Source organism: Lepidochelys kempii, chromosome 3, assembly GCF_965140285.1.
Source record: "Lepidochelys kempii isolate rLepKem1 chromosome 3, rLepKem1.hap1, whole genome shotgun sequence".
NCBI classification, from domain to species: Eukaryota; Metazoa; Chordata; order Testudines; family Cheloniidae; genus Lepidochelys; species Lepidochelys kempii.
Window position 1 is genome coordinate 151,951,865 of NC_136382.1, and position 24,301 is coordinate 151,976,165.

A 24,301-nucleotide genomic window follows, 5' to 3' on the forward strand; every position below is an offset into this window, starting at 1 on the left:
AGGAGGGAAACCTGTGAGTGGTGACAAGGGAAACTCCTGGGCTCTAGACCAGTATCTCTCAACCTTTCCAGACTACTGGACCCCTTTCATAAATCTGATTTGTCTAGCATACCCCCAAATTACACCTCACTTAAAAACTACTTGCTTACAAAATCAGACATAAAAATACAAAAGTGTCACAGCACACTATTACTGAAAAATTGCTTACTTTCTCATTTTTACCATATAGTTATAAAATAAGTCATCTGGAATATAAATATTGTACTACATTTCAGTGTATAGTACATAGAGCAGTATAAACAAGTCATTATCCATATGAAATTGTAGGTTGCACTGACTGTTCTAGTGCTTTATATCTACCCTGTTGTAAAACTAGGCAAATATCTAGATGAATTGATGTACCCGCTGGAAAGCCTCTGTGTATCCCCAGAGGTCTACGTACCCCTGGTTGAGAACCACTGCTTTAGACAGGGGGCTGCCCAGAGAGCCTCAGTGTAGGGAAGCCTGGGAGCAAGGCAGCTTGGCAGTCTGTGAACCAAACAGCCCAGGGAGGCTGGAAGTTTAGTGGACTGAAATAGTGCGTGACCATGCAATTAAATATTGTATCATAATGTTGTCTGCTTAGGCAACCTTAATTCTGGCATGTCCTAACTTTTGAGTTCTGATTTTGCAACCTTAATGTACTGTTAAAGTAGTTTTTCAGGATGTAATTTATGTATAGGATACCAAGATATAACGGCAATAGGTACATTCGGAAAGCTTAGATTTAAAATAAATGTGGTGGAGACTTGCTTATAATTGGAAGAGGCTAATAGAGTGCACGCTAGAACCTTATTGAAATTAAAATTCTCACTGTCTTTCTGGTCAGTACACCAGCAGGCACAGGTATCCAAAGGTTATGAATCTATGGAGAAAATTATTTCTTATGGAAATAAAAAATGTAATCAACTAACTACACAGGATTAAAACTGTTAATGAGTAGCAATAGGCTTATCCCATTTATTTGATATGATCATTCGATTGAGTAATGAAAATCTAAGTCTTGTTCATGACATTATCCTTCCTTTCTCTCTCATGTTATTTTACATAAAACAATTGTAAATAGTTCACAACTAGTTCAGATATTTATGTACAGTATACACTCAGTCTTAGAGTAAATTTTAGAGTTTTTCAGCTGTTTGTTGATCTTTGCTGTTTTGGGGTCTCATTAGACCTTACCTTAAAGTGGTGGTTTCATCTCTGAAAATAGGATATAAGAAGTGTTCCTTTTGTGCAGCTGTGTTCCTTGCTGTAGATGGGCTTGAAAAATGCCTATTATGCATTGGGAAGAGGCTCTCGGCTAAAAGTTTTGAAGTATGCTGCTGTACAGCTTCTTTCCTTGTTCATCACTAATGTGTAGTGCCTCCCATCTGTGGAATTCAGAGGTGGTCCAGTATTGTTGCTGGTGGCCCCAACATTAAACCACGAGATTTCCTGCCTCTCACAGAAGAACACATTGACAGTTCTTTTTCTCCCAACCATTTTGTTTTTATATTTTTAATTTTTATTTGTTTCATGCCATTCTGATTTCACCTTCAAACTTTATTAGATACATGGTTTCCCATAGACACCTCCTTTGAGGACATCGTACAAATTAAATGAGGACTTTTGATTAAAATCAAATGTTAAATATAAAGAGATTTCATGAGTTATGGGAGTCTCAGATTGGTGCAGCAGTAGCTCCAACCGTGAAAGATGTAGTCACATCTTCATATTCCCACTTATGGGTATTGCACAGTCTAATGGTGCCTAATGGTAGAACCTTTTTCATGTGTTGTCCATTACAGTGTTCTCATACCCCACTCTCCCCTCAGCACTTCTGAACATAAGGCTAGATAAGGGGATGAAGCACCCTTTACCACCTCAATTCCTTCCAAGTGCTTGCCTAGATGGAAGTGAAGCGCTCTGGTCCATTCAGGTCCGTGTTTTTTCCTTCAATCATAGGGTTGTACTTCAGTAATGAGTTCAGGTTGTTAGATCAGTTCCAGGTTATGGAAGAACCAGAGAAGAAGAAGCTGGGATTCCAGAGATATGCTTCATACCCTGCTGTCTTCCTGACATCTGATGTCCACATTAGGTGACTCAAGTGCTTGGGAGAGGACCACTCTTTTCTGGGTGTTCCATCTGCTGGACTTTTATACCCAAAGCTCCCTAGGACAGGCAGAAGAGATTACAGGTGCTTCTCCTTAAGGAAGTTCTTGAAGCTAAACCCTTTGGATCTGGGCAGTCATTGGATCCAAGGTCTAGGACACCAGTTTCAGCTCCTGTGACTTCTTCAGTAAGTCAAAGCAGTTTAAGGGTTCCAGGAAATCAGAACCTTTGTCGGGTCCAGCTGCAGTTCCCACTGCTCCAGCAGTCAGGCCTTTGAAGCCGCCTTTGTTGGAACCAAGGGCCACATTGTCATCTCTGGCTGTCTCAGTACCAAAGGAGAAGTTGTCTAGGGAAAAGACAACCACTGTTAGCAGTGCCAGATCCCACAAGTCAGATTTATCAGTTACATCCAATTCTGACAGAACCTCTACAGTCACAAAAACAAGGTTGGTTCTGGTCTCAGTTTCAGGAGTCAATAAGATGGATTTGGATATTTAATTGGATCCTGTGCCATCCAAAGTCTTTGGCTCTGGCCATAATCCTTGCTCTGGTTCTGGGTCCATCTTCTAGTTCTGAAGAAGACTTTTACTTTAGTAAAAGTGCACTGTTCAGCTTCTGGGTGCACTGTTCAGCTTCTGGGTGTTCCTTGGATCTGAGTGAGAATCCGAGAGTCCTGATAAAGAGATAAGCTTTGCCAGTTCTGAGTTTGGCATCTCCTTTGCCTGAGAAAAGAAGATCAGAAGAGATAGTTTGCCTTTCTCCTGGTTTGCCTGTACCTCGTCCTAAGACTCCTATCCATTCTCCAAGAAGAGTTTTCTCTGTTTGTTTCTGCCCTCCCCCTGGGTCTGTTGTCTCTTGTGCATTCCGTTGTGGATCTGAGGCCAGATCTGTATCTAGATAGAATAAAAAGATCTGTTTCCTCCTGGTTCAGCACTTCTTTTGATCCTGCACCTGCAGGTTTGTTCCCAAATCCCAGTTGCTGGGAAGACTGGCAATCCTGGAATCCATGATCTTATTAGGGGTCACCACTGGAATTTTTCATATGTCTTCTGTACGGATGGAGAGGTGATGTTTCATCTGTAAAGGATCCAGTGATGGAGAACTCCTAGATCCGATTCCACCAGCTGCATCTGCATCTCAGATAGTGGTGCCTGGTATTCTGTCTGAAGAAGAGGATGAGAAGATAGCGCCTCTTTTTTCGTACAGGAGTATGCTGATGGAGACTATAATCCTGATTTGTCACCAGATGAGCATGTGGGAGTGGCTTCTGCTTCCTCCTGTTCTGGGAACACTCTGCCGTTTCATGATTTAGTGGACCATATGGTATCCACTTTGGATTTGCATTCAGTGCCTGGAGGAGACATCTCATTAGGTGTTTGACATTCTTTGGGGCTACTTCCAAAAATATGATGTCCTTACCAATGTTTTATCCAGCCTGCTAAGAGGCAGGAGTGGATGAAACAGTCTTATCAGCCTACAGCCAAGAAGGCAGACAAATTATTTCAGATACTCTCTGAGGGGTTTTCATATGTTCATAGACACCCTGCACCAATTCACTGGTAGGGATTGGTGCGAGCAGCAGGTCAAGATCTGGACAGGCACATTCTTCCCCTGCAGACAGAGCGGGGAAGATTGATTACATAGGTAGAAAGGTGGTTCTCTTCTTCCTCTCTTGGTATTAGGGTGGCAAATTACCAAGTTATTATGGCTGGCTATCAGTTCCACCTGTGGGAAAAGATGGCACCATTCGTACAGGATTGCCAGATGACAAACAGAATTTGGCAAATGCAGTTCCAGTGGAGGATCAAAATGTGGCAAAGAACTCTCTCTGTAGTTTGTTTGACACCTCAGATTCTTTGCTAGAACACTGGCTTCTGCAGTTACTCTGAGGAGACATGCTCTGCTTCGTTCCTCTTCTTTGGCTCTGGATTCTAGAATTAAAGTGGAAAATCTCTTCAAAGGGGATGGTCTTTTCAGTGAAAAGACAGATGAGTTGCTGCTGGACAAGCTGGAGAAGACAAGATTGTTGGCCTGCTTTTTGGGCTTGATTACTTTTACTGGGAGGAGATCTTCTACCCCTTTCTGTTATCAGAGACAGTATTATCCACAATCTCCTTTGGCTTATTTATTGTCAATTCAGAGGAGTCAATAACAGCCCCAGCAGGCTATGTCATTCCAGAGCCTGCATAAAAAGAGATCTTTTAAATTGAGGTCTAAATCTAAGCAATCTGATGCCTCCCTGTCATCTTCATTGCACACCAGGCCTCAGATATGATGTGAGAATTGAGAGTCAAGAACCAATCAGCAAGGCCCTTTCCTTTGTCTGCTTCAAGACAAGCTAGCTCATTTATCAGCCAAATTAAGGTTTTTACCTTGGACAGTGGGTCCTAGAAATTATAGAAAATGACTATGCCCTTCAGTTTGAGAAGCTACCTCGTTGGTGCAGAATGTACTGCTTAATTCTAGAAAGCTGACTACCAGGTGGTACCATTTGAAATGGACCAGATTTATGGCTTGCAAAAGGGGAAAATCTGATTCTCCTGTTTCAGTTCTATACCCTGTATTTTAGAATATTTGATACACCTAGAAATTGAGGAGTTATGTAACTCACCTTTGAAAGTTAATTTGGAAGCTATCTCTGCTTGCCACTTTTTAGTTAATGCAAAATGCTGTTTGTGCATAATACAGATAAGAAGTCTATGAAAGGGCTATCTAATATGTATCCCCCTTTGAGAAATCCCATCCCTCCTTGGGATCTTAGTTTGGTTTAGGTGCCACCTTTTGAATCTTTGGCTGAGAGTTCTTTATATTATTTATCTTTTACGATGGTATTCATTATTGCTATAACTTCAGCCAGAAATATGACTGAAAAAGACTTTACCCACTAGTAACTGTTGATCTTTGAGAGTCCCCTCTGTGCATTCACATTACCCACATGCCTTCTTTTCTGCCTCAGAGTTTATTAATACATCAGAATTCTGTGCTCAAGTTTGAAGGAACTGAGATGATCAGGGAATGAACTCACATATAGTGTAGAATGATGATGCCACTCTCATGCAAGACTGTTTATGCACCCTCCAATGGACATGTATTTTCAAAGCAGTTCCTCAGCTCAATGCCAAGGGAACTATGTCCCAAAAGTGTGAATGCACAGAGGCAGTTCTCAAAGAACAAATTTCTGGTAAGTAACTGTTTTTGATATACACATTTCAAAATGTCATGGTTTAACTGCATGGTATACAAATGGTACATTATCTCATAATTGTGATTTTATCCCTTTTCTAGACTTGTGGGAGATGTTTTACTCTGCACAGGTTTCCTTTCATACTGTGGCCCTTTTAATCAGATCTTCAGGAACCTTTTGCTTAAAGATTTATGGGAAGTAGAGCTGAAAGTCCGGAAAATCCCTTTTACTGAAAACTTGAACCTCATTTCAATGTTGGTGGATCAACCAACAGTAAGCTTTATACACTGTTGATTTATTTACTACTATAAAAATAAGATTATTCTCAAACCTTGCATGCAAATGGACACACAGCTTAACATTTTTCTTTGGAATTTTTATGTCCAGTATTGGTACAAATAATTCTTAATGTTGGAGAAAGTGTAGTTAGGACAGAAGTGTAATCACTGATGCTTGTTTCTCTGTTATTGCTCATCAATATGGTACAGCTTGACAAAGTTGTTACTGGTTGGTTCCTCCCATATATCACAGTACTGAGTAAGGTATAGACGGATAAATTAGACAGACCTATATAGTAGACAACTAGAAGTGATAGACATTACTGACAAGTTGGGTATGGGTGCTGTGATGGGATGTTTCCTCCACCCATGCCTTGAAAGTGTGTCTGGGTCATGGGGGCAGCTGCCTTTTATGGGGAGTTAGGGCCTAGTCTGCATGTGACTGCCTTATGAAGGCCCTGCATGTGACTGCCTTACCTGGGAGTAATTGACTGCCCCAGGTGTCTGATTAGTAAACTAGCATCTAGGCTGGACCTAATAAAGGTTACCCAAGCTCAATTAGAGGGAACCCCAAAGGTGAGATCGGAAGATCCTGTGGAGAGGAGCTCCTAGGAGAGGCCTGAACAGGAAGTCTAGAGGATGAGCTCTTTGGGGAACCTATCACAATGGAGAGCCTGAAAGAGGTGGTCCTAGGAAGGAGAGCTTACTAGATGGGGGCTGGAGTCAGTGGCCATCCAAGAGGGCCTTGTCTGAGCCAGTGGTCTTCCAGACACTGGCCAGAAACCCAGCCTGCTAAGGATCACCTGCTGTTCCTGGAGAAGTGGATGGACATCCCCTGAATCCAGAGAAGGCTCTTATTCCAGAAGAGGCAAGAAGCCTAACACCAGGGGCAAAGACTGGAATGGAGAAAACCCCTGGGAAGGAGCCTGTGTAGAGACAAACACTTGACTCATTTGGGGAACAGATGAATTAATAATGACCCAGTCACCCAGGTGAAATGTTGGGGTGAAAGTTTTGTTTGTGGGTTGCATTGGCTTTTCTGTTAATAAATGAGATGCTCCACAAGAATGTGCTCTTTAGAGTCTAACATTCCATTTAGACTTGTTGGTACCGTGGGTGAAAGAAAAATCAAGTAAGGGCTGATCTGCAACATATGCCTGCCTGCAAATGGGCATGCCAGGGCAGCCTGGAATGATGACAGCCTGAGAGACTAGCCTGCCTTCTCACATTTGGAAGGTGGGCCAGGACTAATTAGAAATAAAGCCCAGCTGGGGGAGATCAGAGCTTGTTTCCATCAAGAGCTGGGTGAGCCCAGTTGGGAGGAGTAAACCCAGAAAAGAGAGGGTGGGCAGTTCCTTCTTTCTCTGAGAAGCAGCCTGAAGGAAGGTTGAGAAGGAGAAAGGGGAGAACACCAGGGAGGCCTCCAGCTCACAGCTAGAGAAGCCTAATTGGGGTCTCCTGAACCCATGAGTAAGGAGAAGAGTGAGCCAGCCCCTGGATTTTGGGCAGGGTTAAAGCACAGAAGGACAGTCTACCTCAGCAGATTCATGCCTGATGAGATGGTGCTCGCTTGGCTGAAGGCTTGTTTTTTGTACATTTTTTAGTACTCTGGGAAAGGACGTTGAGGCCCTAAAAGAGGCAGGACTCTATAAAGTGTTCTAACCAGAGGGCTACAACACTTCTGTGGCTTGAATAGGCTTAAGGACAGTGAGGAAAAACTGAAGCAAAAGTTGTTGCAATGCCACAGCTAACCAGCAGTGGATATGTTGGAGTATCAACTTTGCCACAGTCCCATATCATCCTGATGTGAATGTTTCACAGTATCATTGTACTTACAGTATTGTTTTATTGGTAACTTTTGGTCATGACCACATTGTCTGGCTGTGGATTTCTGATCCCAAATCTATATTTAATACTGGTGATAACATGTCTGTGACCAAATAGTACAAAAAATAAGTATATTGTGCTGAAATGTCAAGTAATGAAAGTCAACACCCTGTCATTTTTTATTTACAGTGGAACCTCAGAGTTACAAACACCTCGAGAATGGAGGTTGTTCATAACTCTGAAATGTTCGTAACTATGAACAAAACGTTATGGTCATTCTTTCAAAAGTTTGCAACTAAACATTGACTTAATACTGCTTTTAAACTTTACTATGCAAAGAAAATTTCTGCTTTCCCAGGGCCAGATTTCCAATTAGGCACAGTAGGCACATGCCTAGGGTGCTGGCGTTCTAGGGGTGCCTAAAAGTAAAAAGTGGATTAAAAGTTTCATTTTTTAAAGAAAACATGAAGGTCAGCTGTAGGCAGCGGGAACACTGAAGATGCTGTGCCTAGGGGCTTGTAAGGTGTAAATCCAGCCCTGTGTTTTCCCTTTATTTTTTATTAGTTTACATTTAACACCGTAGTTTACTGTATTTGGTTTTTTGTTTGTTTGTTTTGTCTCTGCTGCTGCTTGATTGTGTATTTCTGGTTCCAAATGAGGTGTGCAGTTGACTGGTCAGTTCGTAACTTTGGTGTTCGTAACTCTGAGGTTCTATTATACTAGAATTTTCATTACAGGTGCAACATAATTTCATAAGAAAGAGGTTGCATAGTTGTAGTCAGTTTGTGCAAGTCAAATTTGTATAATGTTTTTCTAATTATAAATTATTTTCACTTAATTCGGTTTGTAATCTTGTTGCAGAAAAATACAGTTTAAAAATTAGCTAAAAAGGTGTTTGGGGAGAAAAACTGTGTAAGAGCCCAGTCCTTAGGGTAGAGGAGAAATTATTGTTTATAGTAGTGTGATTGTCTCTGCCCATGTTGGGAATCCATTACTGTTGGGCTTCAAAGTGACCCATGTCCATTACTGTTGGCCACAGATAAAGCAATATCACGTGAGATCCTCAAAGAATGGATGCAAAGGATTCCCTGTGAAAATGTCATGTCCATTGTGCCTTGAAAACCCAATTTTTTTACATTTAAAGAGCATAATAAAATGTGAAAAATGGTAGTTAAAGTGCAAAGTTTCCCAACCAGCTGATGCTGGTTTGCACATTGAAATATTTTTGTCAGCACTATATGATATCTCTAGGCTAACCCATTATCCCCATATTTGTACATTTGGCCCAAAGTTTCAGAATTAATTACGTTATGTTGATTATTTTCCTTTACCCAGATTAGTGAATGGAATCTGCAAGGGCTGCCAGGAGATGAACTCTCAATTCAGAATGGTATAATTGTTACTAAGGCAACCAGATACCCACTTTTGATAGACCCACAAACTCAAGGAAAAACCTGGATTAAACAGAAAGAAAAGGGTAACGAATTACAAGTAAGTAATAAAGTTTTAAATAAATATAATTGTATCATTCTCCCTCTACCCTTGTCATCTTAAACTGTAAGCTCTTTGGGGCAGGATGTGTATCTCCACATATGTTCGTATGTACATAACATAGAACAGTCAATTTCTGATGGGGCTTCTGAGAACTACAATATAGAATATTGAATAAATACTAACACAGTCAATGCAGGATAAAATAACTAAGCTTCGAAATATACAGACTGAATATCTCCCTGTTTACTAGGTAAAAGATTAGTTGCCCACAAAAATATCTATTCTGGTAGATTCCCACCCTTTATTTCACAAAGCCCCAGTGGGTGCTCCCTGTGCTCAAAGTTCTGGTACATGCTGCTCCTGCTGATGTGTCCAGGCTGCTTACAGTAAGTATTTAGTTAAGCTGGTTCATTTTAAAACAGGAGTTGGAAATAATTGCAGAAGAATCCGGAAATTAAAGAGAAAGTAAAAAGAGCAAATCACAGAAGTCTTAGCTGTCTGGGTAGGAGGGAGGGAGAGTAGTAGTCTATAAGGATGCACATCTTTACAGAACAATGATGGGTAAGCTTCCTTCTTTCAAATATACCTATCTGGACATATTTTTGGTCTCTTTACTCTTTTCAGAATATCTCTGAAAGGAAAACAATCAAAAGAGAAAGAAGTGCATGATTTTTAGTTTGTTGATTTTATTTAAATAGTACTATGCTAGACATTATGCAGACAAATATAGACAGAGTAATGGGGGAAAAAACTAATAACAGAAAAGGGGAGAGAGAAAGGGATACACAGATTAATTTACAGGATTACTGGGAAAGCACACTACCAACACCATGTTGATTCCTTTTTTTAAATAAACCCTTTTGGGTTTTTTTAATAAGGAGTTAGTATGGTATACAAGATCAGAGAGGTAATTCTATGTTGAGGGGGCAGCATGGTGAAAGGGGTAACAAAGGAGTGTGAGAGAAGCAGTATTGGCAGAGGATAGAGTCTGAACAGAAGCAAGGTAGGCAGCCTTTGAAGAGATATGGGCAGAGGTAGAATTGTGCAGAGCCTTGAAAGTGTAGACAAAATGTTTAAAACTGATGCAGAAAGAGATTTGGAGCCAGAGAAGGAACTCATAATTAGAGCTGATGTGGTTGGAGTAAGTTGAGGTCAAGGTGATGAGGACCAGGCACACAGGCCAAGGACCTAGGTAGCCCAAAGTTATTAAAATGTAAGTCCTCAAGCTAAGATGTCAGTTTATCAAAAAACATGAAAAGTAATGTTGATCACAATGATATCAAAGCTTAATATGAAACAATAGCTAAGCAAAGTAAGCTGAAGTAGCTTGGGTAGGGAAGCCAGTGTTTTTAAAAGGCTTAAGCTAGTGTTGCCAACTCTTACAGTTTATTGAGTTTCCTTATTGTTGCCACACTTAAGGGCTAAAGCAGAGAACCTAGTAAGGGGGCACAGAATAGTGACGCTGTAGCAGAGTTGAAAACAAACAAATGGTTGGGTGAAACATGGTAACAACTTAATTCTTCAATTATCTGCATCAGACTTATATTGGTGACCTAGTAGTGAAAAGAAAAGGAGTACTTGTGGCACCTTAGAGACTAACAAATTTATTTGAGCTAAGCTTTCGTGAGCTACAGCTCACTTCATCGGATGCATGCTATGGAAAGTACAGAAGATCTTTTTATACACACAAAGCATGAAAAAATGGGTGTTTACCACTACAAAAGGTTTTCTCTCCCCCCACCCCACTCTCCTGCTGGTAATAGCATATCTAAAGTGATCACTCTCCTTACAATGTGTATGATGATCAAGGTGAGCCATTTCCAGCACAAATCCAGGGTTTAACAAGAACGTTGGGGGGCGGAGAGGGGTAGGAAAAAACAAGGGGAAATAGGTTACCTTGCATAATGACTTAGCCACTCCCAGTCTCTATTCAAGCCTAAGTTAATAGTATCCAATTTGCAAATGAATTCCAATTCAACAGTCTCTCGGTGGAGTCTGGTTTTGAAGTTTTTCTGTTGTAATATCGCAACTTTCATGTCTGTAATCGCGTGACCAGAGAAATTGAAGTGTTCTCTGACTGGTTTATGAATGTTATAATTCTTGACATCTGATTTGTGTCCATTTATTCTTTTACGTAGAGACTGTCCAGTTTGACCAATGTACATGGCAAAGGGGCATTGCTGGCACATGATGGCATATATCACAGTGGTGGATGTGCAGGTGAACGAGCCTCTGATAGTGTGGCTGATGTTATTAGGCCCTGTGATGGTGTCCCCTGAATAGCTATGTTGCGATATTACAACAGAAAAACTTCAAAACCAGACTCCAGCGAGAGACTGTTGAATTGGAATTCATTTGCAAATTGGATTCTGTTAACTTAGGCTTTAATAGAGACTGGGAGTGGCTAAGTCCTTATGCAAGGTAACCTATTTCCCCTTGTTTTTTCCTACCCTCCCCCCTCAGACGTTCTTGTTAAACCCTGGATTTGTGCTGGAAATGGCCCACCTTGATTATCATACACATTGTAAGGAGAGTGATCACTTTAGATAAGCTATTACCAGTAGGAGAGTGGGGTGGGGGGAGAGAATACCACTACAGAAGGTTAACACCCATTTTTTCATGGTTTGTGTGTATAAAAAGATCTTCTGTACTTTCCACAGCATGCATCTGATGAAGTGAGCTGTAGCTCACGAAAGCTGATGCTCAAATAAATTGGTTAGTCTCTAAGGTGCCACAAGTACTCCTTTTCTTTTTGCGAATACAGACTAACACTGCTGTTACTCTGAAACCTAGTAGTGAAAAGCTCCATATCCCATTACAACCAATCTCTTGAATCATCTTCATTAATTCAAAGTTGTATTAATACATTTCACTGTATACATGACAAAATATTTTTACCACAAGAAGACTGATTGCTACACTAAGCCAAATGAACATGTTGCTGTCTTTTAAATGCAAAAGCAAGCAAAGCAATTTTGCTAGTAAATCCTGTGGTTTTCGAAAAGAACTTTGAACACATAATTCTGTATTTATAATAATGAACTGTTTCCTTTCAAAGGTGACAACTTTGAACCACAAGTATTTCCGCACGCACTTAGAGGACAGCCTTTCATTGGGAAGATCACTAGTGATTGAGGATATAAGTGAAGAGTTGGATCCAGCACTGGATAATATATTAGAAAAGAATTTCATTAAATCAGGAACCTCTTTCAAGGTTAGTTACCTAACAGAAGAATTATAATAGTGTTTATTTTGTGTTGAATAATATAGTTCTTTATTTAGCTTTCTAAAGCTTTACTAAATGGAACATATTTTATTTTCTATGGGGTAATAAAAATTCATTAAAAACAGCAAACTTAAATAATAAAATGTGATGTTTGAGATGACATGTTGATCTAGTAGCAAAGTAACATGATGGTGTATGAGGAATCTGAGTTTAATTAGAGGTCACTCCTGAGGCTTCCAAGTCAGCAGTGAGTTGCATTAATCCTATTGAATGGGTGTGCTTTCTATTGATTTTTAAGTGATGCCCAACTAGCCTCCACTAAGAATAGAATTAACAGGTGTCAGGGTTCCTCCCCACTCTGAACTCTGGGACCCACATGAAAGACCCCCTAAACTTATATTCTACCAGCTTAGGTTAAAACTTCCCCAAGGCACAAATTCCTTTCCTTGTCCTTGGATGGTATTGCTGCCACCACCAAATAATTTACACAAAAATTCAGGAAAGGGTCACTTGGAATCCCTATCCCCCCAAGCCTCTTCACGCCCTTTCCTGGGGAGACTTGAGAACAATATACCAACCAATTGCCTTAGCAACGGGGGCACAGACCAGACCCTTTGTCTTCAGGACACTGAACCCAATCAGGCTCTTAAAAGAATAACTTTATTTATAAGGAAAAAAATAAAAGGATCACACCTGCAAAATCAGGATGGAAGGTAACTTTACGGAGTAAATAAAAAGATTTAAAACTCAGAGGATTCCCCTCTGGCTCAGCTTCACAGTTACAAAAACAGGAATAAAACTACCTCTGTAGCATAGGAAAATTCACAGCTAAAACAAAAGATAACCTAACTCATTTCCTTGCCCTACTTACAATTTCTGTAATTTTAGATGGAATATTGCAGGTATATTTTCAGGAAATGTTGTACCTGCCTGGCTTCTCCCTGTCCAGAGAGGGAACAAACAAAGAGAACAACAAACAAATCCTTCTCCCACCCCCAGATTTGAAAGTATCTTGTTTCCTCATTGGTCCTTCAGTACAGCTGCCAAGGAGGGATTTTATGCTATTCTTTCCTCTATATTTATGACAACAGGCTTCAGAAGAAATGACATCTAACTATCTTCATCAGTGGGGTGATCATAACGATGCATGACCTTTAACTTTTTGGAGTGTGCTTTACTAGTAATAAGAAATATCTGTCCTCCTCTTGTGTCTTTTTATTCTTGTGCTCAAATGACTCGTGCAGTTCTTTTCCCCTTAATTTAGTTATATAACAGCACAGAGAGACCATTTTGATTTCCTAATGGAAATGAGGGAAGTGTCCATCTACTTTGTTCTAGCATACATTATAGCTACCATTTTTCCTCTGCAGTTCTCCCCACCACTGCGACTTTCTCTAGACCAAGAAAATTACCTTTATAAACTATAAAAGGAGAAAAAATGGAAGAATCCCCAACTAAAATAATTGTATCCTGTTTAATCTTAAATGACCAAAACAATTTGTCTTTGGGGTATTTTTATCTTTATTAATTTTCAATGTAAGTATGTATAATTACGTTGGAAGCTAAAGACTACTTGACAGAGGCTGTAGTCCAAATTATTGGTGGTAATGAGAATTGTCTCCTATAAAACTGTTTAAACATTCTTTGCTGCTATTTTGATTGAGTTGCCAGAGCAGGGTAGGCAATAGTGGTGAGGTGGAGATACCTCCTCACTAACCCACTCTCCCCAGGGTTAGTGTTTTTGAAGTAGCCCAGGTAAGCCTATGTGTGCATGACAAGGGAGCTCATACCCACTGCTTAAACTTCCTTGCACTTGTACACACACATGCAGTTTTTAGGGAATTTTGGAAATGACTTAGAACAACGCTTCCTCAGCTCTCGTCCCCTAATGCCCATACTCTACTTGCGCTACATTGATGACATCTTCATCATCTGGACCCATGGGAAAGAAGCCCTTGAGGAATTCCACCCGGATTTCAACAGTTTCTACCCCACCATCAACCTCAGCCTGGACCAGTCCACACAAGAGATCCACTTCCTGGACATTACAGTGCAAATAAGCTGTGGTCACATAAACACCATCCTACACCAGAAACCTACTGACCTCTATACATGCCTCCAGCTTTCATCCAGAACACATCACATGATCCGTTGTCTACAGCCAAGCTCTAAGATACAACCGCATTTGCTCCGATCCCTCAGACAGAGACAAACACCTACAGGATCTCTATCAAGCGTTCTTAAAACTACAGTACCCACCTGGTGAAGTGAAGAAACAGATTGACAGAACCAGAAGGGTACCCAGAAGTCACCTATTACAGGACAGGCCCAACAAAGAAAATAACAGAACGCCACTAGCCATCACCTTCAGCCCCCAACTAAAACCTCTCTAGCGCATCATCAAGGATCTATGACCTATCCTGAAGGACGATCCCTCACTCTCACGGACCTTGGGTGACAGGCCAGTCCTCACTTACAGACAGCCCCCCAACCTGAAGCAAATACTCACCAGCAACTACCACACAACAAAAACACTAACCCAGGAACCTATCCCTACAACAAGCCCTGCTGCCAACTGTGTCCACATATCTATTCAAGGGACACCATCATAGGACCTAACCACGTCAGCCACACTATTAGAGGCTCGTTCACCTGCACATCTACCAATGTGATATATGCCATCATGTGCCAGCAATGCCCCTCTGCCATGTACATTGGCCAAACCTGACAGTCTCTATGCAAAAGAATAAATGGACACAAATCAGTCATCAAGAATTATAACATTCAAAAACCAGGGGGAGAACACTTCAACCTCCCTGGACACTCAACAACAGACTTAAAGTGGCAATTCTTCAAAAAAAAAAAAAAACCCTTCAAAAACAGACTCCAATGAGAAACTGCAGAACTGGAATTAATTTGCAAACTGGACACCATCAAATTAGGCCTGAATAAAGACTGGGAGTGCAAGGGTCACTACAAAAACTAAAAACTAATTTCCCCAGACTAATTTTCCCCTACTGTTACTCACACCTTCTTGTCAACTGTTTGAAATGGGCCATCCTGATTAGCACTCCAAAAGTGATTTTCCTCCTGTTGATAATAGCCCACTTTAATTGAATTGTCTCATTAGAACTGACCACCCACTGGTAAGGCAACTCCCATCTTTTCACGTACTGTGTATATATATCTTCCTACTGCATGTTCCGCTCCATGCATCTGATGAAGTGGGTTTTACCCCACGAAAGCTTATGCCTAAATACATTTGTTAGTCTCTAAGGTGCCACAAGTAGTCCTTGTTGTTTTTGCTGATATAGACTAACATGGCTACTACTCTAAAATATACTAATTGCAATCTTTGTTATTTCAATGATGTAAATGTTTCCATGGTTTGTACACAGTCAGTCAATTAGCTTTACTGGTTAAAATCAAACTCATCTGCTGTCACTTGACACTTGTGAACTTTTTCTTCAGGTGAAAGTTGGTGATAAGGAGGTAGAGGTGATGACTACATTTAAACTGTATATTACTACAAAACTACCCAATCCTGCTTTCACACCTGAGATCAATGCTAAAACATCAGTTATTGATTTCACTGTTACAATGAAGGGACTTGAGAATCAATTACTGAAAAGAGTAATTCTTACTGAGAAACAGGTAAGCTAGCAAGATGAACAAAGAACTGCAATACTAATTGTGCAATAGTGGTACTTGTTTAGCTAACTTTAATATATGGGATGAAAAATGCAAGTAGAGAAGGGCAAACTGTCAATCTTTTTTAATGTTTTAGTAAGTTTCAGAAAGGAAACTTCTAAACAGAAATACACAGTTGTGAATTTTCTCTTAAGAGTGAGAACTTGTGGAAAAGAGGCCTGTCAATGTGCTAGTATCAGCATTAGAAATTGTATACTGCAATTTGGCATTTATTAAGATAATTGAAGCTGGATAAACACAGGAAAAGCATGCTACTCAAACAAAGAAATAAAAAACGTTATAGAAATAACATTTATTTAAATGGGGAAAATATAAAATAACTGAAATAAAATATAAGCTCTAGTATGCTGCAGTATGGACAAGTGCTTTTTAAATATGATGCAGTGGTATAGTCAATAAACAGTTGTATCATTTTCTTGATTTCTGACACTAGGAGTTGGAGGGAGAGCGAATTAAACTCATGGAAGATGTAACTTTTAATAAGCGGAAGATGAAAGAATTGGAAGACAATCTTCTCTATAAACTAAGCGCAACTAAAGGTTATATATTAATGAATAAAAACAGGGATTTTTGTGGGGAAAGTAAAACTAATCAGTGTCAATATGGAAGGGCCTTTATGTGAACCATAAACAAAGCAAGAAGGAGTATATTAAACCACACTTACCTTTTATCAAAAGCTCATCTAAGGAAAGTGGAAGAAGGTGACTAGTCTAGCATTTGATATGAACCCTCTAGACATGCTTGTCTATATATGTATGGGCATGAACTGGTATAGTTCCACTGGGGAGAAGCCGGATCTGGTGAAGTCACACAGGGGATCTTTACCATCTTGCACAGAGTAAAGTTTCATAGAGGTATGAGCTTTCGTGAGCTACAGCTCACTTCATCAGATGTTTACCGTGGAAACTGCAGCAGACTTTATATACACACAGAAATCATGAAACAATACCTCCTCCCACCCCACTGTCCTGCTGGTAATAGCTTATCTAAAGTGATCAACAGGTGGGCCATTTCCAGCACAAATCCAGGTTTTCTCACCCTCCACCCCCCCACACAAATTCACTCTCCTGCTGGTGCTAGCCCATCCAAAGTGACAACTCTTAACATAATCAAGTCGGGCTATTTCCTGCATAGATCAAGGTTTTCTCACATCCCCCCCGCCCCCATACACACACAAACTCACTCTGTGTGTATGGGGGCGGGGGGGATGTGAGAAAACCTTGATCTATGCAGGAAATAGCCCGACTTGATTATGTTAAGAGTTGTCACTTTGGATGGGCTAGCACCAGCAGGAGAGTGAATTTGTGTGGGGGGGTGGAGGGTGAGAAAACCTGGATTTGTGCTGGAAATGGCCCACCTGTTGATCACTTTAGATAAGCTATTACCAGCAGGACAGTGGGGTGGGAGGAGGTATTGTTTCATGATTTCTGTGTGTATATAAAGTCTGCTGCAGTTTCCACGGTAAACATCTGATGAAGTGAGCTGTAGCTCACGAAAGCTCATGCTCAAATAAATTGGTTAGTCTCTAAGGTGCCACAAGTACTCCTTTTCTTTTTGCGAATACAGACTAACACGGCTGTTCCTCTGAAACCTGTCATAGAGGTATGGTTTGGTGAAAGGGAATATGAGGGAGGTCAGAGAAGGAGAAATCCAAAGATCTGCCATTGAAGCTGGTGTTGATGCTGTGGAATAGTTTCGGTGTTGAATCCTGCCCCAGAGGCCCTGGAACATCTGTATCTCCACTCCAGGGAGATCCTCCTCACCCAAATAAATTAATGAGGCTGTGGAAACTCTTTTGGCTCTGTGTACCATACATGGGGACTAGTTTCCCTTTTTGTCCTATTGCAGGACCTGTTCTCTTTAAGTCTGAAGGAGTGTTACAGCTAAATGAGGATCACCATATCAGAACCCTGACTCCTTATCTGTTGTGCTTCAGTATTGTATGTAGATGAAGAATACAATTAAGTCTTAGTGGTGACTTGGTAGGAACATCAGGAGTGTGTGTGGTGCTTATTATAGGTGTCTCTTTTGAGGGAAGATAGCTCTTCCATAAAGGAAAAAACTGTTTAGCTAGTATGTCACTGCCTCTATTGAAGGAAGAAGTCACTTTATATTGCTCTCGTAATCTAAAGGCATCTTAAATGGGGTATAATCACTTGCATGCCTTTTAAGGTCCCTTTACATTGCTGGAGAAGTGGGGGTTTAACACCTACAGTGCAGTTATAGCAGGAAGAGAGACAAAACTACTTCAGCTAGGTACTCAGCTGCTGAAACTGGTGTAGCTCTGGAGTTAGTGCAACTAGGCACATTTATACCAGTCCATTGTGCAATAAAAACACAGGATTATGGAGCAGCTTTTTAAAATTTCTTTAAAATACCTGTCCTGGTTGGATATAAAAGCCAAAATCATTTTTTAGACTCACTATGCACATGTATCTTAGTGGATTGACTCTCCTGGGAGTTGCCAGCAGCATGTCCCACTCTCCTGATATCTGAAAAAGAGAACAAAGAGAAAAGGACATTGAGCCCTTGTCTATAGGGGAAAGGATTTTTTAAGTATATCTTCAGATTATTATTTGCATAAACTGCCTTGCATCCAAACACAAATGATATTTTGCATTATCTTGTGTCTTATCCCACTATAATTAATCTTCATGGAAGCAAGTTGATTCTAGTTCTAAATGAGACATAGTACTGAAAACTTCATATAGGTACATCACCATTTCCTAACAGCTGTGGCACTGCAGGTAATCCTTCTACTGCCCTTCCACACTGCTTTGAGGACCTGGGGAATTACAGACCAGTCAGCCTAACTTCAATACTTGGAAAGATCCTGGAACAAATTATTGAAGAATCAGTTCGTAAGCATCAAGAGGATAGAGTGGTAACTTATGTCCAAAATGGGTTTGCCAAGAACAAATCAGGCCAAGCCAACATAACTTGCTTTGATAGTTACTGCCTAATGAATAGAAGGAGAGCAGTAAACATAATATATTTTGATTTTTGGTAAGGCTTTTGACACAATCTCACGTTACATTGTCATAAACAAAATAGGAAAATATGGTCTAAATGAAATTACTGTAAGATGGGTGCACAACTTCTTGAAGAACCTACTCTGAGAATAGTTATCAGTGATTCACTATCAAACTGGGAAGACATATGTAGGGTCTGTCCCTACAATACTTTCATTGGTGGCTTGGATAACAGTGGAGACTATACTTATAAAATTGGCAGATGACATCAAGGTGGGTGGGTTGCAAGATCTTTAGAAGACAGGATTAGAATTCAAAAGGACCTTGATAAATTGGAGAATTGGTCTGAAATCAATCAGATGAAATTCAGTAAAGACTAGTACAAAGTACTACACCTAGGAAGAAAAAAATCAAATGCATAAATACATATAACTGGAATAACTGGCAGGGCAGTAGTAATACTGAACAGGAGTTGTGAGTTATATTGAATCACAAATTAAATATGAACCAACAATGTGATGCAGTTGTGGAAAAGGCTGATATCATTCTAGAATGTATTAACAGGAATGTTTGTAAGATGTGGGAGATAATTGATCTACTGTACTCATTACTGGTAAAACCTCAGCAGGAATACTATGTCCAAGCCTGGGCATCACACTTTAAGAAAGATGTGGACAAATTGGAGAGAGAGAGAGTGTGCAAAGGAGAGCAACAAAATTATAAAGGGCTTAGAAAAGCTGACTTATGAGGCAAGGTTTAAATAAACTAGGCATGTTTAGTTTTGAGAAAAGAAGACTGAGGAGGGACCTGATAACAATCTTCAGATATGTTAAGAGCTGTTATAGAGGACAATGATCAATTGTGCTCCGTGTCCAATGAAGGTAGGACAAGAAGTAGTTGGTTTAGTCTGCAGCAATGGAGATTTAGATTAGATACTCAGAAAAATATTGTAGCTATAAAGATAGGTAAGTACTGAATAGGTTACCAAAGGAGATTGTGGAGTCCTCTCATTGGACGTTTTTAAGAACAGGTTGATCCTGCCTCAGCACAGGAGCTCTTGAAGTCCATTCCACCCTTACATTTCTATGCTTCTGTGATTGCTTCTCATTTTGATTGGTCTATTAGGTTACCTGTGCACTCTCTACTGCTTGGGGTCCACTTGACTGGATGTCCCCACTCTTTAAATACCAGCACTCACCTAAGTGCATCTCTTTGCAAATCCAGCTTGTGACAAGTTCACAGACCCCAAAGCCCATTATAGCCATCATGCTTGTGTGTGCTTATATTAGGAGATCCTGCTGTGACCTCTGGAGACAGATAAGGACCGAGTTCAGTCTTTCCAATAGTCACTGGAATACAAAGAGCTACAGGTGTTTAGCAGAGCAAATATAGGCGGAGTATTCCCAGGATGCATCAAAGACAAGGAGCTAGGGCAGAATTACAAAATCATACCTCTGTAATGCTCCTAGTACACTTATATACTGTGAAATGCTTCCGCAGAATATTGAATCAAATTCAAGGTCTTGGGTCTTATCTTCAAGGTGCTGCATGGCCTGAGCCCAGGTTATATAAAAGATTGCCTTAAGCTCTGGGATGAACATTCTGGTTGACAACTTCATTTCTCTGACACAATGGAACTTTCTACGATAAGGTTAAACCTTGTCTGTTCAGGAGATGAGAACTTTCTCAGGAGCCATTTCTTTTTCCCTGCCTTCTCTAGTATACATAGATAGTTTTGTGTGTGTGTGTGTGTGTGTGCATGCCACATTGCTCACTGCACCAGTGGAAGGCATTCAGCTACTACAATGATAAGTGCAATATAAGAACTAGAATAGAATAGAACAGATTTTTACCCAAGAGGCCACAACAAACTGCTGGTAAATGTTGGACAGTTTGGTCCACAATGAAGCAGTCACCTTTGGAAACCACACAGGCAACCATGGATCCCAGCCAGGAGGATATTCCCCTGGACAGCTACAATCTCTTCAACGCTCCTTACAGCCAGTCAGAGACTCAACTGCAGACACCACTAGAGACCTAGCTGGCGAGCCAGGTTGACAGTACTGCAGAGAGAACCTCATCCAGTAAGTATTAAGTGCTACATTAAAATAATCTGTCACATTAGCATCTACTGAGGTGGATTTAGAAACTTTCTTCTGGGCACTGGCTGCACATCACCATGTCTGGTAGATATTACTACAACAAGCACCTTTAACACAAGACAGGTATCTCTCAGGGGTCTTCAGCCTTGTCATGAGATTCCACCTTCCTTCTATTCTTCCAAATGCATGCTCTGTAGTCGTTATGCTGCTACTCCAGGTATAGTTGAACAGCTCCTTTCTCTTATACAAGTGTCCCATAAAAGGCTTCATAAGTCAGAGAAGCAGAGGGTAAGCTTGGCCTCCCAGAACAACAGCTGGAACCACCCCAGTAATGTCCATAGTGGTTTGGGAGCAAAAGTTCCATTTTTCATTACATAAAACATAAGTTTCAGAGTAACAGCCGTGTTAGTCTGTATTCGCAAAAAGAAAAGGAGGACTTGTGGCACCTTAGAGACTAACCAATTTATTAGAGCATGAGCTTTCGTGAGCTACAGCTCACTTCCTCAGATGCATAAGTGAATTTCCCCAAATCCCAGCATTATTGACCTTTCCAGACTACGCACATTAATGTTAGTGAACTTGCTAGGGTGATAAATTTCTAGGGCTTATGTGGAGGAATACCCCTTTCTGTTGATGAACTGCAAGATCTGGTAGGATGATGGCCACATGCTTCTTCATATTTTGGGGAACTTGCATGTTGTTGGTCCAACACTGAAGCTCTGGGGTAAGCTCTGTGCAACTTTTCATGAAAGTGACTGTTCCGTGCTAGGCCGCAGGCCTATCAGGAGTGCTCTGAAAGAACGAGGCCTACATGCAGCAAAGCAGTGAGTTATTGGCTTTAATGAAGGTAAGTGACACACCCGCAACGGGGACTCCAAGTGTTGCTGTCATGGAGGCGGGGAACCCAGTGCACTGGAGCTCTGCCTGGAACGGAATCCAACACGTTCTGGCATTGATATATACGGGTGCGGAAGTCACCATCTTGCACTCCACGCAGACCCAGGGCCGAGCCACTGTCGTAAAAGGCCTCGGAGGAGCGGAGACCCCGGCATATGAGGTTATTGTCACCCTTACCCTGGGGAAGGCTCCTCCGTTCCAGGCCATGGTTCTGGCAGCTGCTATTGGAGAATACATACTGGGCATCGACGTCCTGTGGGGTTGTTCTGTGGATAACCAGTACGGCCTCTTCGCGTTTGGACATCCCCAGTATGTAAGCGCGACTTGGGTCCGGGAGGTACGGGTGTTGATGATCCTACAGGGCGCCCCCCATTGGGAGCCCGTGGTGTTGCCTCCCCCCACAGCTGTAGTATCAAAACGACAGTATCGCCTCCCTGGAGGGGAGGAGGAGATTACCCAGACGATTAGTGCGCTGTTAGAAGCCAAGATTATCCGGCCCATCTTAAGCCCATACAATAGTTCCCCGTGGCCAGTGTGGAAACCAGATGGGACTTGGCGTATGACAGTTGACTATCGCGAGTTGAATAAGGTCACCCCTCTGCTGATGGCTGTCGTGCCGGACATGGTGACCTTAATAGAGCGTATCACGGCAGCTGCCCTGCCCTGGCATGCCATCATAGACCTCGCTAATGCCTTTTTCTCCATCTTCATTGCTCCTGACAGTCAGGAACAGTTTGTGTTCTCGTGGCAGGCTCGTCAGTACACCTTCTGTGTTTTGCCGCAGGGCTGGAAGCACTCCCCAACGATTTGCCATCAGTTGGTGAGTGCAGACCTTGCCCACCTAGGGCTGCCAGACGTGACCCGGTGTTATCATTACATTGATGATGTGATGGTATCTGGCCCCTCCCGTGAACTGGGGGCGGATACGTTGCACGCAGTCGTTACGGGCCTGGAGGCGCGCGGATGGACTCTGAACCCGCATAAAATCCAGGGCCCCACGCAGACGGTAGTCTATCTGGGTATCATGTGGGCGGGGCCAGAGCGGCAAATTCCCCGGAAAGTACAACAAACGGTGCAGCGTTATCCCCCACCCCAGACAAAGAAAGAGTTGCAAGCCTTCCTTGGTCTACTTGGGTTCTGGCGTGCCTTCATTTCCCATTTAGCCTTCCTTATGCAGCCCTAGCAGGCCGTGGTACAAAAGGCGGCGCCCTGGCAATGGAAGCAGAGCCATCAAAGTGCCTTTTGACCCTGCACGCTCATGCTCGGCTCCACACTCCGCAGCCTGGGGTCCCCTTTGAGCTCGAGGTCACCACGGTGGCAGACGTGGTTTCGTGGGGGTTATGGCAGCAGGTAGGGGCCCAGCAAAAGGAACCTATCGGGTTCTGGTCCTGTACATTGAGGGGGACTGAACCCAGATACACCTCCCTGGAAAAGCAGATCCTGGCAGTGGTCTGGGCGTTGCAAGATACCGAGCGCATAACAGGCCCCACACTGGTCATTATGCGCATGCCCATTCCTCTGGGGCACTGGGTATGGGCAGAGCCGGCCCAAATGCAGACAGGGGTTGCACAGCTCACAACCCACTTTAAGCAGAAGCATTACTTGCAACAGTGCATGCTGCTGGGCTGGCCCTCCCTCTCCACCCCACATGCCCTGTTATTGGGGGCTGTCACTTTTGAGCATGTACCCTCCCGCACTGATGAGCTGCCCCCAGTGGAAGACCCCGTGCCCTCCTCCCCAGTAGGGGAGGTCCCCCCCGGTGGACCACGTGTCCACCGAGAGCAGGAATATGTATGGTTTACGGACGGATCAGCCTCCTATACAGCTCAGGGAACCCGGCAGTGGTGGGCCATAGCCTATACCCCCTATGCAGATATAGTTGCGATGGCTTGGGGAATGGCCGGCTCCAGCCAGTGGGCCAAACTGCGGGCCGCCACCCTTGCGATTGAGGGCGCCCCACCATGGGTTTACCTATATACAGACAGCTGGGTACCGTATAAGGGTCTCCAGACCTGGATAACTGCATGGGAGGCGAAGGGTTGGGAAGTCGCAGGCCAGCTCCTATGGGGAGCTCCGCTTTGGCAGCAACTGCTACGCTACACCCGACAGGCCCCTCTGGCTGTGCGACATGTGGACACCCACACTAAGGCGAAAACCTCCGAGGCCCACTGGAATGCGGTGGCTGACGATATGGCCCGAGGAGAGGCCTTGCAGCTAGCGGAATGGTACCATGTGGAGGGAGGCCACCGAGGAGCCCGAGCAACGCAAATTACAGCCCTCCGCCAAGGCGTCTCCCTACCCCTGGCGGCGTGTCGAACTGTCCATGCCAGTTGTCCGGTCTGCTCCCGCTTGGCGCCCATCGCCCTTTTGGGACCAGCCGGTAAAATTTATCTAGTTACTGGCCCCTGTCAGGATTGGCAAGTGGACTATATCGGCCCCTTGCCTCAAGAGTGACGCCAGCAGTATGCCTTCACAGCTGT

At 42.4% G+C, this 24,301-nt stretch overlaps 1 protein-coding gene across 1 annotated transcript in view; it reads left to right on the top strand.

The window, feature by feature from the left end:
* Positions 1-24,301, top strand: part of DNAH8 (dynein axonemal heavy chain 8) — a 583,322-nt gene that overhangs the window by 495,956 nt on the left and 63,065 nt on the right. Inside the window, exons 73-77 of the mRNA XM_078852248.1 lie at positions 5,416-5,587; positions 8,755-8,910; positions 11,972-12,127; positions 15,611-15,793; positions 16,284-16,389. Of these exons, the coding sequence (XP_078708374.1) occupies positions 5,416-5,587; positions 8,755-8,910; positions 11,972-12,127; positions 15,611-15,793; positions 16,284-16,389 (773 nt within the window). The remainder of the gene's footprint in view (positions 1-5,415; positions 5,588-8,754; positions 8,911-11,971; positions 12,128-15,610; positions 15,794-16,283; positions 16,390-24,301) is intronic.